The 19,029-nt window shown below is 44.0% G+C and overlaps 1 protein-coding gene across 19 annotated transcripts in view; it reads right to left on the bottom strand.

Annotated features, from left to right (window-relative positions):
* Nucleotides 1-19,029, bottom strand: part of PIK3R6 (phosphoinositide-3-kinase regulatory subunit 6) — a 67,056-nt gene that overhangs the window by 8,573 nt on the left and 39,454 nt on the right. For 4 of the 19 annotated variants that reach the window (XM_016932424.4, XM_063799757.1, XM_063799764.1 and 1 more), the window contains exons 11-18: nucleotides 18,052-18,475; nucleotides 17,597-17,675; nucleotides 16,698-16,820; nucleotides 12,914-13,024; nucleotides 12,523-12,613; nucleotides 12,114-12,184; nucleotides 11,375-11,465; nucleotides 8,635-8,750 (exon numbers count right to left, since the gene is read on the bottom strand). In XM_016932424.4, coding sequence (XP_016787913.1) covers nucleotides 8,635-8,750; nucleotides 11,375-11,465; nucleotides 12,114-12,184; nucleotides 12,523-12,613; nucleotides 12,914-13,024; nucleotides 16,698-16,820; nucleotides 17,597-17,675; nucleotides 18,052-18,475 — 1,106 coding nt within the window. Of the gene's footprint in view, nucleotides 1-3,739; nucleotides 3,856-8,121; nucleotides 8,751-11,374; nucleotides 11,466-12,113; nucleotides 12,185-12,522; nucleotides 12,614-12,913; nucleotides 13,025-16,697; nucleotides 16,821-17,596; nucleotides 17,676-18,051; nucleotides 18,476-19,029 lie in introns of those variants that run through there. The other 15 variants (XM_063799756.1, XM_063799758.1, XM_063799765.1 and 12 more) reach the window with 6 other exon arrangements.

The raw sequence follows: 19,029 nt of genomic DNA, 5'->3' as shown, positions 1-19,029 counted from the left end.
CCTAGGTCTCAGGGTCTGTGATGGGAGAGGCTGCTGTGAAGACCTCTGACATGCCCTGGAGACATTTTCCCCATTGTCTTGGGGATTAACATTTGGCTCCTCATTACTTATGCAAATTTCTACAGCCAGCCTGAATTTCTCCTCAAAAAATAGGATTTTCTTTTCTTTCTTTTTTTTTTTTTTAATTATACTTTAAGTTTTAGGGTACATGTGCACATTGTGCAAGTTAGTTACATATGTATACATGTGCCATGCTGGTGCGCTGCACCCACCAACTTGTCATCTAGCATTAGGTATATCTCCCAATGCTATCCCTCCCCCCTGCCCCCCTCCCCACCACAGTCCCCAGAGTGTGATATTCCCCTTCCTGTGACCATGTGATCTCATTGTTCAATTCCCACCTATGAGTGAGAATATGCGGTGTTTGGTTTTTTGTTCTTGCGATAGTTTACTGAGAATGATGGTTTCCAATTTCATTCATGTCCCTACAAAGGACATGAACTCATCATTTTTTATGGCTGCATAGTATTCCATGGTGTATATGTGCCACATTTTCTTAATCCAGTCTATCATTGTTGGACATTTGGCTTGGTTCCAAGTCTTTGCTATTGTGAATAATGCCGCAACAAACATACGTGTGCATGTGTCTTTATAGCAGCATGATTTACAGTCATTTGGGTATACACCCAGTAATGGGATGGCTGGGTCAAATGGTATTTCTAGTTCTAGATCCCTGAGGAATCGCCACACTGACTTCCACAATGGTTGAACCAGTTTACAGTCCCACCAACAGTGTAAAAGTGTTCCTATTTCTCCACATCCTCTCCAGCACCTGTTGTTTGCTGACTTTTTAATGATTGCCATTCTAACAGGTGTGAGATGATATCTCATAGTGGTTTTGATTTGCATTTCTCTGATGGCCAGTGATGATGAGCATTTTTTCATGTGTTTTTTGGCTGCATAAATGTCTTCTTTTGAGAAGTGTCTGTAGGATTTTCTTTTCTATTGCATTGTCAGGTTGCAAATTTTCCAAACTCTTATGCTCTGCTTCCCTTATAAAACTGAATGCCTTTAACAGCACCCAAGTCACCTCTTGAATGCATTGCTGCTTAGAAGTTTCTTCTGCCAGATACCCTAAATCATATCTCTCAAGTTCAAAGTTCCACAAAAATGCCACCAGTTTTGCTAAAATATAACACGAGTCACCTTTGCTCCAGTTCCCAACAAGTTCCTCATTTCCATCTGAGACCACCTTAGCCTGGACTTTATTGTCCATATCGCTATCAACATTTTGGGCAAAACCATTCAAAAAGTCTCGAGGAAGTTCCAAGCTTTCCCATTTTCCTGTCTTCTTCTGAGCCCTCCAAACTGTTCCAACCTCTGCCTGTTACCCAGTTCCAAAGTTGCTTCCACATTTTCAGGTATCTTTTCAGCAGCACCCCATTCTACTGGTACCAATTTACTCAATCCATTTCACACTGCTGATAAAGACATACCTGAGACTGGGAAATTTACAAAAGAAAGATGTTTAATGGACTTACAGTTCCACATGGCTGGGGAGGCCTCACAATCATGGCAGAAGGCAAGGAGGAGCAAGTCACATCTTAGATGGATGGCAGCAGGCAAAAAGAGAGCTTGTGCAGGGAAACTCCTTCTTATACCACCATCAGATCTCGTGAGACTTATTCACTATCACAAGAACAGCACAGGAACGACCTACCCCCATGATTCAATTACCTCCAACTTGGTCCCTCCCACAACATGTGGGAATTCAAGATGAGATTTGGGCGTGGACACAGCCAAACCACATCAGACACCAATAGAATAATAGAGGGAGACTTTAGTACTCCATTGATGCACTAGATAAATTATCAAGGCAGAAAATCAACAAAGAAACTCTGGACTTAAATTGGACTCTAGACCAAATGGACCTAACAGACATTTACAGAACAATCTACTCTACAACTGCAAAGGGTAATTCTTCTCATTTGCACATGGAACATACTCAAAAATTGGCCATATGCTAGACCACAAGGTGAGTCTCAATAAATTTTTTAAAAACCTGAAGTCATATCAAGTAACTTCTCAGACCACAGTGGAATAAAACTAGAAATCAACACCAAGAGGAACCCTCAAAACTATTTAAATACATGAGAATTAAATAATTTGCTCCTGAATGATTGTTGCATCAATGATAAAATTAAGGCAGAAATAAAAAAATTTTTGAAATGAATGAAAATAGAGACACAACATACCAAAACCTCTGGAGTACATCAAAAGCAGTGCTAAGAGGGAAGTTTATAGTGTTAAATGCCTATATAAAAAAGATGGATCTCAAATCAATAACCTAATGTTGCATGTCAAGGAAGTAGAAAAATAAGAACAAACCACACCCTAAGCTAGCAGAAGAAAACAACAAAGATCAGAGCAGAACTAAATGGAATTGGGACAAAAAAATATGAAGGATCAATGAAATGAAAAATTGGTTCTTTGAAATGATAAACAAAATTGATAGACCACTAGCTAGGTTAACCAAGAAAAAAAGAGAGAAGAATCAAATAAGCACAATCAGAAATGAGAAAGGTATCATTACAATTGATACAACAGAAATGCAAAAGATCATCAGAGACCTATAAGCATCTCTATGCACACAAACAGGAAAATCTAGAGGAAATGGATAAATTCCATTTATCTAGGAACATACAACTTCCCAAGATTGAACCAAGAGGAAATAGAATCTTGAACACACCAATAATGAGTAATGAAATTGAATTAGTAATAAAAAAACTCTCAATTAAAAAAAACCCCAGGAGCAGATGGGTTCACAGTGGAATTCTACAAGACATACAAGGAAGAACTGATACTAATCTTACTGACACCGTTCAAAAAACATTGAGAAGAAGGGAATCCTCCCTAATTCATTCTATGAAGCCAGGGTCAGTCACTCTGATACCAAAGCTAGGCAAGAACACAACAACAACAAAAAAAACTATAGACCAATATGCCTGATGAACATAGATGCAAAAATCCTCAACAAAGTACTAGCAAACCAAATTCAACAGTGAATCAAAAAGGTAATGCACTGCAATCAAGTGAGTTTTATTCCAACAGTGCAAGGTTGGTTCAACATACACAAATCAATAAATGTGATTCACCACAAAAACATAATTAAAAACAAAAATTATGTGATTGTATTAATAAATTCAGAAAAAGCATTTCATAAAATCCAGCATCTCTTCATGATAAAAGCCCTTACCAAAGTAGCAATAGAAGGAACATATCTCAAAATAATAAAAGCCATATATGACAAACCCACAGTCAACATCACACTGAGTGGGGAAAAATTGAAAGCATTACCTCTAAGAACTGGAATAAGGCAAGGATGCCCACCGTCACTACTCCTATTCAACATAACAGAAGTCCTAGTTAGAGCAGTCAGACAAGAGAAAGAAATAAAAGGCATCCAAATTGGAAAAGAGAAAGTGAAATTATCCCAGCTCCAGAGTGACAGGCATAATAAGCAGGCTTATCCACCCCTCATCCCTGGCCCCCTTTACTCGATGAGGCAGGAGCCCAGAGGACTCATTTCTGGAAAAACAAAACTATCCTAGCAAAGAGACTTGCAGATACTGACATCTGGGATCCCCCCACAGAAAGGACCATGGCCTTCTGACTGCCCACTGAGAAGCCCACCATTGACCCAGGTTTTTAGTGCTCCACTCTTTAGTTAAGAGAGAGATTTTTTTTTTTTTTTTTTTTTTTTGAGACAGAGTCTCACCCTGTTGCCCAGGCTGGTGTGCAATGGCGTGATCTCGGCTCACTGCAACCTCCGCCTCCCAGATTCAAATGATTCTCCTGCCTCAGCCTCCCAAGTAGCTGGGATTACAGGCATGCGCCACCACGCCCAGATAATTTTTGTATTTTTAGTAGAGGTGGGGTTTCACCATGTTGGCCAGGCTGGTCTCAATCTCCTGACCTCGTGATCCGCCCTCCTCTGCCTCCCAAAGTGCTTGGATTACAGGCATGAGCCACCGTGCCCAGTCAAGAGACCATATTAGGAGAGACAACAAATAACCATAAAACAAGAAAGAGTCCTTAAATAGCCTAAATTTTCAAAAAATGAATTTGAAGAAAACTCCCCCAAAATTGAAGAAATGACAAAGAAGGACAATGGGAGAAAAAAGATGAGAAAATTAGAGCATTAATTTAGGAGGTCAAACATCCTACTATTCATAGTTCCAGAAAGAGAAAGCAAAGAAATAAAGGGAAGGAAATTATTTTAAAGATTGTGTTAGAAAATATCTGAGAATTGAAAGATGTGAGTCTCCAGATTGGGAATGTCCATCAAAGGTCCAAAATGATGAATGAAAAAAGATCCCACCAAGGTATATTCTTGTGACATTCAGAATCTTCTCTGAAATTAAGTATTTATGGCTTCCAAAGAGAGAGAGAAAAGAAAAAAAAAGTCTCATACAAAGACTAGGCATAAGAAGGCATCATATTATACAACAGCAGCATCAAAAACTAGAAGAAAGTTCACATTCAAAGAAATCCAGACAGAATCGACAAAATCAAAACCATAGCAGGAACATCCACAAACCTCTCTCAGTTTTGGCCAGATGAAGTAGACGAAAAATATTTTAAATTTGTAGACTACAGTAATATAATATGTTTGATTTAATAATTAAATTTCATACTTTATATATTCTATAGATAGAAAACAAACATGTATTTTTAGTTGCCATTGAATATTAAAAAGTTGATCATTCACTCCTGTAATCCCAGCACTTTGGGAGGCCAAGGCAGGCGGATCACGAGGCCAAGAGATAGAGACCATCCTGGCCAACGTGGTGAGACCCCATCTCTACTAAAAATACAAAAATTAGCAGGATGTGGTGGCACACGCCTGTAGTCCCAGCTACTTGGGAGGCTGAGGCAGGAGAATCGCTTGAACCTGCGAGGCAGAGGTTGCAGTGAGCCGAGATCTCACCACTGCACTCCAACCTGGCAACAGAGTGAGACTCAGTCTCAAAAAAAAAAAAGGTTGATCACGTACCAGGCAACAAAGAAAATGTCAATACATTCCATAGAAGTTGAAATTGTGTAAGTCAGATGCTTTGGCTGTCCTAGGAGCATTTGCTAATAAACTCATGAATCAAAGGGTTTGGGTTTAAATAGCCACGTGGGGATGGGAGGCAATGGTGTGGGGTTACGTGAAGCAGGGACTCTTGAAGGCTACAAGCTCAGTGAAAGACTAGAAAGCAAAATAAAACAAAAGACACAAACAGACAAAAAAACAAACACAGAAATAGGGAAGACCACAGAAAAAAGCCCGTCTGCTTTGGCTTGTGCGATGAGTGAGGAAGGCAAGTCTTTCCTGGAAATTTTTAGCTACAAGCCCGTCCAGATATGAATTTGGGGTACACATGTACACTATCTTCATGGTCTGGCAATTTCTCAGCCAAAACTGGACTCAAAATATGGTCCTGAGTTGATAACATCAGTGAGGCTGTCGGCAAAAACAAATTCAGAATTTCTCTAGAAGGAAAATTTTTCCACCCAGTTTCCTCACAGATAAAGCCCCAAGAAATATGAACTCATAATTGAAAAACAAGCTACTGTGGGGAGGGGGTCAGTGAACCCAATAAACAGAAGGATTAGACTCCCAGTAATTACAGATTACTGGGAGTAATTACATAATACTGTAATTATGTAATGTATTTACATAATGTAATTACATAAATCAGATTATAAAATAAATATGTTTAGAATGAGTGAAGAAATAAAAGAAAGAATAAAACCACAAGGAAGGAACAGCATACTACTATTAAACAGGCATGCCATTTTCATTGATTCTAAAACACATTTTAACATCTCTAATTAGGGAGTATTTTGCAACCAATGTGATAAGAGAGCATTGTCCATAGTTTAGGAAGCATTGTTTCTTTCTTAGTAGTATGTAAAATTGTGGTATGCCTTAAATTCAAGGAAATACGGTCTTTAGACATATATAATGTTTAATCATATCAGAGTCAGAAATCATTAAAGGAAAATGATTAGTAGATTTTGCAACATCACAATATAAGGCTATTTTAGGTTAAAAAAAGCATCAAAAGACAAAGTGGGAAAAGTATTTCCAAAATTTATGACAAATAAGGGGTTAATGTCCTCACACTATAAAATAGGATATTAGTATGGGATGAGAATACAAATAGGAAATATAAGAATGAAGAAATAGAAATACAAGAAAGTATTCAATTTCACTAATTGGTAATAAAAGAAACAAAACAATGAAAAGTTTGATCACCAAATTTGTGAAGATGAAAAAATCAATCACTATCTGAATTGTGCTGCAAAATTGGCACTCAAACACTACAATCAGATTGGAACTTGGTATAGACTTTCTAGAGGGCAATTTGGCAAAATATATAAAAAGGATGCCACCTGACTGAATGATTTCACTTCTAGGCGTTCTTCTAAAAAGACATAACCATGATTTTTAGCACATACTTACCCCTAAGGAAATTGCTCACACTACACTTGTAATAGTGAAAAATGAGAACTTACTTAAATGTCATCTTAGAATTTATTTACATAATTATACAGGTATATGCAACCATCATATAATAAATACTGACATATGCTTAATGACACAAAACATATTTAATACCAAAGCAAGGTCCCATCAAGACCTATTTACAAGGCTTTAGTATATTTTTGAGTTAAAAACACCAAGGTATAGACCAGTATGTAGTGTAGCTATCAATTATCTTAAAATATCTAGAAAAAAAGGATTGGTGATTACACCTGAAAATGTTAATAGTCATTCTCTCCAGGGATTGGGACTACTAGTGAAAGTACTTTTTGTGCTTTTTTATATTTTCCAAAATAAATAATGAAACTTTTGTTTATAGGTTAAAACATTATCTTGGCCAGGCATGGTGGCTCACGCTTGTAATCCCAACACTTTGGGAAGCCGAGGCAGGTGGATCATGAGGTCAGGAGTTCAAGACCATCCTGGCCAACATGGTGAAACCCCGTATCTACTAAAAATACAAAAATTAGCTGGGCATGGAGGCGTGTGCCTGTAATCCCAGCTACTCAGGAGGCTGAAGCAGAAGAATCACTTGAACCAGGGAGTTGGAGGTTGCAGTGAGCTGAGATTGCGCCACTGCACTCCAGCCTGGTGACAGAGTGAGACTCCGTCTCAAACAAAACAAAACAAAACAAAAAAAACAAAAACATTATCTTAAAGGATAAAGAAATATAAGGGCTAAAAAGTGACCACTGGTTTTGGCAACATGGAGGTGACTTTGCCACAGCAGGACATGTGTAACCAGGTGGTCGTGGGTAGAAGAGTTATTGATAAGGGGCTGGAAACTCTTCTAGAAGTACTTTTCAAGGAGCTTGACTGAGAAGGGAAGGAAAGAGATGCAGTGGGTAGCTAGAGAGGTAGTTGGGTCATGGCAGAGTTTTTTTTTTTCTTTTAAGATGGAAAAGACCTGAGCATGTGTAGGCTAAGTGGAAGGAGCAGTGGAGAGGAAGAGGTCAAAGCTGGGGAAAGAAAACTGCAAACAGATAGAGAAGAGCCTGGAGGGGGAGGGGGAGGAAAGGGCTGAGTGATCCCAAGGATCCGGGTGAGGGGGAGGTCATGAGTTTGCTGTGGATCTAATCAATGTGGATGCAGGGTTATTCCAGAAGCACTTGGCCACCTGGGCATACAGACTAAGCAGGTGGCTTGACCTAAATCGGTGTGTAAGCCTGCTGGGTGGTGCATGGGAATGAGGACATCAGTGAGAACATGGTTCAGGCGCAATCATGGGGCACCAAAGCCAAGCTGAGTGGGGAAGTGAAGTCCAGAGAGGCCATTGGGTAGAGAGGAAATGGATAGTCTTATGTCTGTATCAGTAAGTATTGGCCAGGCGTGGTGGCTCACACCTGTAATCCCAGCATTTTGGGAGGCTGCGGCAGGTGCATCACCTGAGGTCAGGAATTCGAGACCAGCCTGGTCAACATGGTGAAACCCTGTCTCTACTAAAAATACAAAAATTAGCTGGGCGAGGTGGTGCACGCCTGTAGTCCCAGCTACTCGAGAGGCTGAGGCAGGAGAATTGCTTGAACCTGAGAGGCGGGGGTTGCAGTGAACTAAGATTGCACCACTGCACTCCAGCCTGGGTGACAGAGTAAGACTCCGTGTTGAGGAAAAAAAAAAAATTGTTGATATGAGCAAAGGCTAAAGGGCAAAGGGTAAGGGGATTGAGAGAGCTGGTCTGATTTGGCCAAAGGTTGGGCTATTGTTGTTTAGGAGTCTGGCTGTGGTGTGGTGGCTGGGATGACTGGACATAGGTGCATTTTGCAGTCATCTGGGTATGTCTTGGGTCCTCAAATGGTCAGCAGATGGAGGGCAGGGCTTTGACTCTTAAAGTGCTTTCCTTATACCAGTGGGCACTCTGCACTTCAAACAGACTGATTGAAAAGCAGATTCCTTCCAACAGGAAGACCCACTCCAATAGCAAAGGCTCAGAAAGGCTGGGAAGTCAGTTCCCTTCTCTGAATGCCCTCCCCTCTGGGCTCCCAGCCACCTACTGCTGTCCCAGCTGGCTGTCTCCCTTTCCCAGTCTACTCAGTACTTACAGAGAAGGACTTTCCCGCCAAGTTGGAGGACTTGACAACCTCTGTCACGTTGACATTCAGACACGTGTGGTCTGTGACAGGAGCAGCAGGCAGGGGGCAATGGCTAGACCCTGAAACTGAATGAGATTGGTGGGGCTGTAAATGGACCTCCAGGGAAGTAGGGGAGTTTGATATTCTAGGTCTCAAGATCTCCAGGAACCCATCTTGACACCCCCAGCCCTGTCACTCCTCCTTGGGCCCCCACTTCCTGAATCTGCTTGGTCCCAGCCAAGTTACGGTTCCTTCTCAATCATCCATCTTCCTTCCCTGGTGAATCCACAAGTTTCTGTATCCTCAGGTCAGCGGCCATCACCAACCCAAATCCGCACGCCCTACCCTTTCATTATCTCCTCCTGCAACCCTTTTTAAAAGGAATAAAATTCTAGAAGTTCTCTTGAACTTCCTGCAGCTCTTGGGCATGCTAAGAATGAAAGAAGCACCTGCCCAGGGATGTTGTACAGGACAGAGGCTCCAAGTGGGTGAGGAGGGCATCAGTGCCAACAGGTCAAGGTTTCTTTGACTTTCTTTTATTATTATTTTTTTTTGTGCATATATATATATATATACACACACACACATATACATATATACACACATATATAAGAATATATACATACACACATGTATATATGTATATATACACACACATATATATGTGTATATATAGACACACACGTATATACATATATACGTATATATACACACACATATATGTGTATATATAGACACACATATATATGTATATATACACACACATATATATGTGTATATATACATATATATATTTTATATATATATATATATTTTTTTTTTTTTTTGAGACAGAGTCTCACTCTGTTGCCCAGGCTGTAGTGCAGTGGCATGATCTCGGTCACTGCAACCTCTGCCTCCCAGGTTCAAGCAATTCTCCTGCCTCAGCTTCCCAAGTAGCTGGGATTACGGGCGGGCTCCACCACACTGGCTAATTTTTTTTTTTTTTTTGTATTTTTAGTAGAGACAGGGTTGCTTAATAGAGTATAATGTGTCAAAAATCATCACTGTGTGCCTGCTGGTAGGCTTCGTCCCTCCCTGCCAACTAAAGAGGGTTTGTAGAAGTCTGCTCTACCGAGGGTGCTGGCATCATCAGACTGGTTCTGATAGGGTCTAGAGTAGGGCTGGGAGTGGGGAGAGTCCGTGAGAGAAATGGAAGGAATATAGTTTGAACAATAAGAGCTAACATTTATCGTTTACCCTATGCACACAAATTAGTAGCTACTTATTATCTCCATTTTAGAAAAAAAAAACAGGTAGAGAGGACACAGTTCACACATCCAAGGTCACATAGATAGTCAGCGGCAAAGCTGGGGTGTGAGACCTGCCCATCTGGCCCTGGCCCCGCGCCCTTGATGGTCTGCTCCTGAGCCACTTCTAGGTTAAGAGCTACTGCCACAATTATGCGTCTCCTTCATGGTGTTAAAGAGCTGCAGGTAAAGAGTGTCCTGCTGTGATGGAGTTTTATATGTCATTCACAAATTCAACTTGCCTGGAAGCAATTTTATTAGGAAGTGATACAATTTCTTGAGTTTCTTCTTTGTGCCAGATGCTAAGGAAATTGTGAAGCTATGATGCCCACTTATGAACACAAATGCATTATTGTCAGAAAGGCACCTTAACTGGAATGCTAGCAAAGCCACAGTGGATTTCAGAGATGGAGTAAATACTCGTGGTTGGAAAGGAGAGGAGGGATCAGAGTTGGCTTCCTCATGAGCATTCCAGCCTGGCTTATGTGTATTTTCATTCCGTATTTCTTCTGGAATATTCCAAATGTGTTCATTCATTTTTAAAACAAATTTTTGAATGTAAAGTAGCATTTCATTTATTCTAGAAATATTGATCAAGTATCTACCACATGCTAGGACATGTCATGGACAAAGGGAATAGATGGTGAACAAGATATAATTCTGCCTGGGTGAACTTACTTGTTTGCTCCAAAATGATCTTCTACAAGCATCACCGGATAACATCCCCTAAGTCTAGTCTGTTGAGATTTGGCAATCCCGGGGGAGGCAGTGGTAAGGAACATAGGCTCTTGCATGAGAATACCTGGGTTTGAATTCCAGTTCTGATTCTTCCTCACAGAGGTGATGTTGGGTGTGTTATTCTCTTTCCTTCCATTTCCTCTCCAGTAAAAAGTTACTAATACTAATAGTATCTATTTTCTAGGGTTCACAAGCTTCACTGCCTGGCCTCTGGTGTTTGTTTGCAATATTCATAATCCATATTGCCATCCTTTGCATTATTCCAGGAGACCAGGGAGCTCACAATATGAGCTAATATTTATAATTTACTATATGCACATAAATTGGCATTTTCTATTGTCTCCATTTTTTTTGGAATGACAGTCAAAGTCCTAAATTTCCAAACAGAAGACAACTAGTCCTGCAGTCCCAATTCTGTGGCAGGAGGCCAACTGCAACCCCTCCCTGGCGTCCCTCCACCTTCCAGCTATGTCTCAGCAGGCTGCTGAGGCTCAATCCAGTGGCCAGTGCTAGAGTCTGGGTGACCCCACAGCAAGCAACTTGAAGGCAGTCACCAAGTCCTGGTCCTGGCTCCAGTTCCATGACTGAGAGGGCTCCCCCTTCTCCTGCCACTCTGCCCTCTCCCCAGCATTGCCCTTCTCATCTCTTCTCTCTTTCTTTGCTCTGCATTCCCCATTCCTTACCTTCTGTGTCGCTGGCTGGAATGGCCTTCAGGATCAGCCCAGTGGCCCGCAGGGAAATGGTGACCTCTTGGGGCCGGTGGCTAAGCAAGGCCTGAGGAGGGGGATCGAGGAACAGGTGGAGGTGCTCAGGACATACCCTTTCCCCATGCATCCCCACATCCACAGTCTTGCCTCTCTCCCCTGTTTTCCACCCCAGCTGTGAGAGTCTTTTTTTTTTTTTTTTTGAGCCAGGGGGTTTCACTATGTTGCCCAGGCTGGTCTTGAACTCCTGGGCTCAAGTGATCCTCCTGCCTCAGCCTCCCAAAGTGCTGGGATTACAGGCATGAGCCACGGTGCCAGACCCGGTTTTGTCTATGTCACTAAGGTCCCATAAGGGCTAGCAGATAAAGGCTTATAGCACTTCTAGTCCTAGAGAGTATGTTCAGCCTTCCAGACCCCAAAGAATAAATCTCCAGTGAAATCAGTTCAAGCCTCTGGTCAGCTAGCAAGGAAGATATTTTTTAGCAAGGGGTCAGCCCCCTTGTTCCTTAAATCTGATCACCTCCTGGTCTACATGTAAGGCCAACTTAACCCACCCATCCCTGCAAAACTCCCTGAAGGCTGGGGAACTCTGCGGGCAGCTTCAAGAAAAGGGGCAGAAGCTTCCTTTGGCTCTGTCTGCTTCCCTGCTTGTCCCAGAGGCCTGCTCCCTCCAGCTGTACCTCTTGGCCACCTACTGACCACGTCCATGCACACTGACCTTCTGGTAGCATAGGGAGAGCTCTGCCCCTGGGCCCTCAGCCACGCCTCTCCTCCTGGGTGAAAAGCCATCTGTGGGGAGATGAGAAGAGGCTTGGGGTGGAGGTTCCCAGGCCTCTCGCCCTAACTTCCCCACCTCTCTGAGGGCAGGAGCTGAGCTGCTGGGTTTACCCATCCATTCATCTCCCTGGATGGAAAGGTGACACCTCCGGGGGCCAGGCTGCCTTTCAGTCTTGTGGGGGTTGGAGGGAATCAAGGGCAGCCTTGGCATTCAGCAGAGGTAGGGAACAGAGCAGGGACAAGCACTGAGGGTGTGGGCGTGCAGGCATCATCAGGTGAGAGGTGGAAGGATGAGAGTTTGGAGAAGCTGAGTCAGGGTGACCTTTGGCAAAAGGGAGGAAGATGCTTACCTTTGGGGAATTTAGAATCTTGGATCTTCACCTTCAGTTCAATGAGGAAAACGTCCTCAGTAGGGTCTTGGCTCAGGTCACTGAAAAAGATCTGGAGAGAGGAAGGGAGGGTGGCATTTCCTGGTGTGATTTCCAAATCACTCTATCCCTGATTTCCAGGGATCCAGGGCCATGGAGAACCCTTCCACATAAAGAAGACCTACTTCTTGGATTTGAGGTCTTGAAGTTAATAATGATCTGATTCATTTAGAGATGAAGAAGGTAACGTCAATAACCAAGAGCGTCTGGGTGTGTTCATGATTGGTGGCCTGGTGACCAGTGTTTCCCCAGAGCCTGGGTATTTAATCGATGGGGTCCTGGGGTCCCTTGGAGCCTCCAGTGGGATGCTTACCTTGACTGTGTAGATCTGGAAATAGATGGGTTGGGTGCCCATGCGGATGTAGTAGGTGATGACATCTAGGATGAAGGGGTCCACAGTCCGGGATGTGTCCAGGGAAGGAGGCTGTGATGGAGACAGGGACTGTCTTCACCAACTCCCCCAAGGCCATTGTGGGAGATGCCATTTTCTTCAGAGAGAAACTTCAAGCCCCTACATCTCTGGGATGCACTAACCCAGTGCGTCCTTCAACACATTCCAAACCTTTCCTACCACTGAATTTCCACTCCCAATCAAAATATTCCTGTCCAGAGCCCTGCCTCCCTAGGGAATCCGACTGATTTCAATCCTACAGAGACTACTGAGCACTGCTATGTGTGAGGCACTGTGCTAAGTGATTGGGGGAGACAAGATGCTGGAGAGTGAATCTAATGAGAGACCCAGGAGTGGGTTCTAGGCTCGGATGGGCTACTTGCCATTGGCCAAGCAGGCGTGGGCAAGTTATTCAAACTCTATGAGGCCCGAGTGTCCTTCTAGAGAAAATGAGAGGTTGAACCAGATGATCTGATGTCTCTTTCAGCTCTGGTGGTCTCTGCATCTATTAATAAACTAATTGGCTGGGTGTGGTGGCTCAACACCTGTAATCTCAACACTTTGGGAGGCTGAGGTGGGCGGGTCACCTGAGGTCAGGAGTTCGAGACCAGCCTGACCAACATGGAGAAACCTCGTCTCTACTAAAAATACAAAATTAGCCAGATGTGGTGGCACATTCCTGTAATCCCAGCTACTCAGGAGGCTAAGGCAGGAGAATCGTTTGAATCCAGGAGGCGGAGGTTGCAGTGAGCCAAGATTGTGCCATTGCACTCCAGCCTGGGCAACAAGAGCGAAACTCCATCTCAAAATAAAATAAAACAATTCAGGTTTGCGTGTTATTGGGAATGGACTAGGCGTCTTGTCCTCCAGTCCTTCCCTGGTCCCATATGATGATAAAGCATAGTGACTGGGTTTTCAGAACATCTACATAGAATGTGATAGTGTCAGGGCTAGAAGGAAGCTCAGAGTTGATCTCATCCAACTCATATCCGATCCTATAAGACCTCTTCTATCTCTCACATCTGGTGTACTGAAATATTGTTCCCTTAGAAAGGGTCACACTGAGGAGCTATGAACGTAGTCTAATAATGCTGTCATTGCTCACATTGTTTCTGGTATCTTCATGTGGAAACCGCTTTTGGAGTAAGCATAGGGCCATTCAAATTGTTAATTACAAGGAGAAGGGGAAAACGAAAACCTTACAGTGTCCCAGCGGAGAAAAATAGCTACCAGCAAAGGAGCACCAATGGGGCCTGCATCAAATGTTCCCACTGTAATAGCATCCAAGTTTCAAGGAAAAAGTATTTTAATACCCAGCTAAATGGTCTTTGTGTGTATGCAAAGACATTTTCGGATCAGGTATAAGCCAGAAAATGTGCACCCCTAAATATCCTTATTCGAATAAAATATGTAAGAAGACACCCTCATCAGTCAAATGATAAAGCAAAATGGAGAGCTCAGTACAGTGACAAGTTAAAAAACAGATATGTAAAAGTGGTAAATTAATGTTATATTTTTTACCGCAGTTTTTAAAACTAAAGTAAATAAATGTGTATAAGTCAATAGCTTTCTTTTATATTAGCAGCAGGCACTACCCAAATATAATGGCATAAAGATACCATTCACAATAGTAAGAAACACTATCACACACGAGTAATAAATTTAGTGAGAATTGGACAGAAGCTGTATGATGCAAACTTTACACTTATACTGAGGGATATATAAGGACACTTGGACAAATGAAGAGCTACACCATGCTCCTAGAGAGAAAAACTCAATATGCGAAAGATGCTAATTCTCCCCAAATTTCAATCGAAATCCAATAGGATTAAAAATAATAACAAAAACAAAACTTGAAATTCTAAAGTTTATCAGGAAGAGAAATAAGCATATTCTGAAAAGTTTTGAAAAAGAAGAATAATGGGGTAGGCAGGCTTCTATAGCCAGATATTAAAATATCAAAAGGCTAATTTGTACAGAAATGAATAAATCAATGAGAGCATAGGTATGTACTAAATACTTACAAGCACATGTAAGGATCACGTACTAAATACAAGCACATGTAAGTATCATGTACTAAATACAAGTACATGTAAGTATTTAGCAAATGATAAAAGTGGCATTTCAAATTTCTGCGGCAAGATGGTTTATGCAAAATAGCTTTAGGACAACTAGCTCAACATTTGGAAAAAATAAAATGACATACTTCACATTAAACAATAAAATTAACTGCAGATAGGCAATTAATTAAATGTAAAAATTGAGACATGGAAAGTGTTAAATTATCAGTGAACATTTATTTCAGCTTTTGGAAGCACGACTCCAAAGGCAGAAACTGTAAAGAATAAAACTGCTATGTCTGACTACACCCAAGTATTAAACTTCTGCAAGTCAAAAAGTGGATAGGCAAGTTACAACTATGGGAAAAAAATCTGCAACATATGTAACAACAAAAAAGGTAGAATTCTCTTACTATATAAAAGCCCTTTCAAATCAGTAAAAGATGAGTTCCCTCCCCACTGCCAGCCACGGTTGGGGTATGGCAGTGTGGGTTTGTGGTTAGGAGAGGGTGCTCTGGAGTCAAGCTGCCTGTTTCCAACTGGCATTCCACCACTCATTCTGTGACTTCAGGCAAGATACTTAATCTCTTTGTGCCTCAGCTGCTCTATCTGTAAAACGGGGCTATGGTGACAATGGTACCTACCAACAGGGGCACCTGCCTCTGGGCTGCTGTGGGAATTAAATGAGCTGCCCTGTATGTAAGTGTTTAGAACAGTGCCTGGTGCAGCATAAGTGCTCAGGAAATATCAGCTGTTACAATCATTGAAAAATGATTCATTCCACTATAAAGACACATGCACACGTATGTTCATTGTGGCACTATTTACAATAGCAAAGACTTGGAACCAGCCCAAATGCCCATCAATGATAGACAGGACAAAGAAATTGTGGCACATATACACCATGGAATACTATGCAGCCATAAAAAAGAACGAGTTAATGTCCTTTTCAGGGACATGGTGAAGCTGGAAACCATCATTCTCAGCAAACTAACATAGGAACAGAAAACCAAACACCACATGTTCTCACTCATAAGTGGGAGCTGAACAATGAGAACACATGGACACAGGGAGTGGAACATCACACACCGGGGCCTGTCTGGGGGTTGGGGGCAAGGGAAGGGAGAGCATTAGGACAAATACCTAATGCATGCAGGGCTTAAAACCTAGATAAGGGGTTGATGGGTGCAGCAAACCACCATGGCACATGTATACCTGTGTAACAAACCTGCACGTTCTGCACATGTATCCCACAACGTGAAGTAAAATAAAAATAAATAAATAAATGATAAAAAAAGAAAAAGGATCACAGGAAGCTCACACAAGAAGGAGTATAACTGCCCTACACACTTACGAAGGAATATTTTACTTCGTCTTTTCCACGGTGGTCTGGTCCAAAGTACGAGCCTGGTAAGTGTCCCGAGTGAGTTCAAAGCCACTATCTGGTTAGGGCCCCTCTCTTGAATTCCCTTCCTGTCTCATCCCACCCGACTCTTAAGGTCAAAGGTCAAGTGCAGCAGCAAAAAGATGGCCCCCTCTCACCCCCATTTCACCCTCGCTGCCTACTTGGGCTCCTCCGTTCTCCCCTCTGCCCAGACCCCACTCCCGTCCCTCTCTCCCTCCCTGGTACCCTCACCCTCCCCTACCATCTCAGCCAGCTTGTGGATGGCGGGGCACAGCGTGTTGACGTTGCTCTGGTACCACGGGTCTACGCGGCCCAGGAACGTAGCCAGCTCTCCCAGCTCCGGCTGCCTGGATGCTGCAGGCTTCTGGGGGAAAGGGGATGGGGCAGACCCGTCAGGCCCTCTCTCCAGCTCTGCCTTCCAGCTGCCATCAGCCTAGGCTGTGTGAATATGGTCAAGTCATTTAACCTCTTGGGGCGTGAATTTCTGCATGTGAAGACACGTCGTTGTTCTGTTTTATAAACTCAGATGAAGCTAGAATATCTTTTGCTGAGGTTCACTCAGCAGGGTCATTGAAAAATGATCACCGACTTTAAAAGGGGAGAGACAAGTATGGCTTTGACCTTACTGCTTCCCAATAGGAAGCGGAGTGTGTAGTAGGAAGTGGAGCATGCGGTAGGAGTAAGGACTGCAAGTGTGGCTCTGTCCCCGCAACTAGATCAATGGACTTCACTGACTGCAATTTCCTTTCATGTCATACCAGAAAGTGTGGGGTGTGTGTGTATGTGTGTGTATGAGAGAGGGGAGGGAAGGGGAGAGGGGGAGAGAGAGAGAGAGAGAGAGAGAGAGGGCCCTGTGTTTGAGAAGTTTGCAACTAATTCCATTACCTACAAAAACAAAACAAATAGCAGCAAGCAGGCTGCCATCAAGAGAGAGACCCAATCTCTGGCCACATGCAACCCCCAGAGCACCGTCTGCAGCCTCTGAAATAGAAGACTGCTGACCTCTCTCCCGCCTCCACATTCTAAGGATGCTTATTCTAGTCCCTGAGCCGGGGATGTGGGGGATGTGGGGCTGCAGGTGTGTCCCTGCCCAGCCTGCCCTGTCTCTGCCCTGCCACCGCCTCCCCGCGGTCCAGTCACCTCAGGCGCCAGCACGGGGATGTAGTAGAGCTGCAGGCTGAGTCTGGGAGTGAGGCAGAACTTCTGGGTCTCCCGTTTCCTAGCAATGGGCAGCAAAGCAGAGGAGGTTAGGGGCGGGGCTTGGCTTCAAACAGACTCGGCTCTGCTATTTGTTATCTCTTGACCTTGGGCAATTTGTGTCATCTTTCTGAGCCTCTGCTTTCTCATCTACAAAATGGGTACAGTAATGTCTCCCTCGCAGGATGGTGGTGAGGGTTCATGGAGCTAACGAACACAAAGCAGGGATTGCGGTGCTCTGTGACGGCTGCGGGCACTGTGCGGCATCCTCCTCCGTCCCACCCTGGCCTCTGCCTCCTGACCCTCTCTTGCCACCCTGTGATCCTTCACCAGCCCACGCCAGGCCCACCTGTGCCCCTGACCAGCGCCCGCCCCCAGCCCCCACGTCGGGGCCCCACCTGAGTCTGTGGTAGGCCTGGGCCAGGCGCCCCAGCATCCTGTCATCTCCGAGCACAAGTACCCGGGCTGTGTGCAGCCGGGACACGCCGGGCAGCATTTCCCCATCCCCACTGGGCCGGCCTGTCCTCCGGTGCAGCCCTGGGGGCCCGTCCCAGCTGCCAGGCATCAAGAAGTCCAGGGGCCATGCACGCTTCTTGATGCCCCCTTTGCGCTGCAGCCCGGCTCGCTCCGTCTCAGGGCTGCTGGGTGCAGGCAGCTCATCAGCCCCCGTGGGAAGGTCCCGCTCAATGCCGCTGTCAGTGGACAGCACAGAAACCCGGGCCAACTCCCGGTCCGGCCGGAGGCCCTGCAGATCCAAGACCTCCAAGTCAGCACTGAGGCGCAGCTGGGATCTTGGGCGGAGGAAGAGCACCAGTTCCTTCCCTGGGATGGGGGAACAAGGGCGGTGAGGACACGCGAGGCTGGCAGGGCTACGTTTCTGATTTCAGCCAGTCCTCCTCAGAGGATACACACACACAGAAACACAGACACATAAAGACACACATATGAACATGCACAGAGACTCACAGACACACACAGATGCACACACATACACATGTACAGACACAGACAAACATACAGACATACAGACACACATGCACACACAGACACACAGAGACACACTGAAACACACGCATGCACGCATACACACACAGACACACTGACACACACGCATGCACGCATACACACACATGCAAGCACACACAGACACACTGACACACACATGCATGGATACACACACTGACACACACGCATGCACACATACACACACACTGACACACTCATGCATACACACACTGACACGCATCCACACAGACACACTGACACACTCATGCACGCATACACACACACTGACACACACTCATGCATACACACACTGACACACGCATGCACACAGACACACTGACACACACTCATGCACGCATACACACACAGAC

This window comes from Pan troglodytes, chromosome 19 (genome assembly GCF_028858775.2).
Source record: "Pan troglodytes isolate AG18354 chromosome 19, NHGRI_mPanTro3-v2.0_pri, whole genome shotgun sequence".
Taxonomy (NCBI): domain Eukaryota; kingdom Metazoa; phylum Chordata; class Mammalia; order Primates; family Hominidae; genus Pan; species Pan troglodytes.
This window is presented reverse-complemented; position numbering and strand designations above follow the sequence as displayed.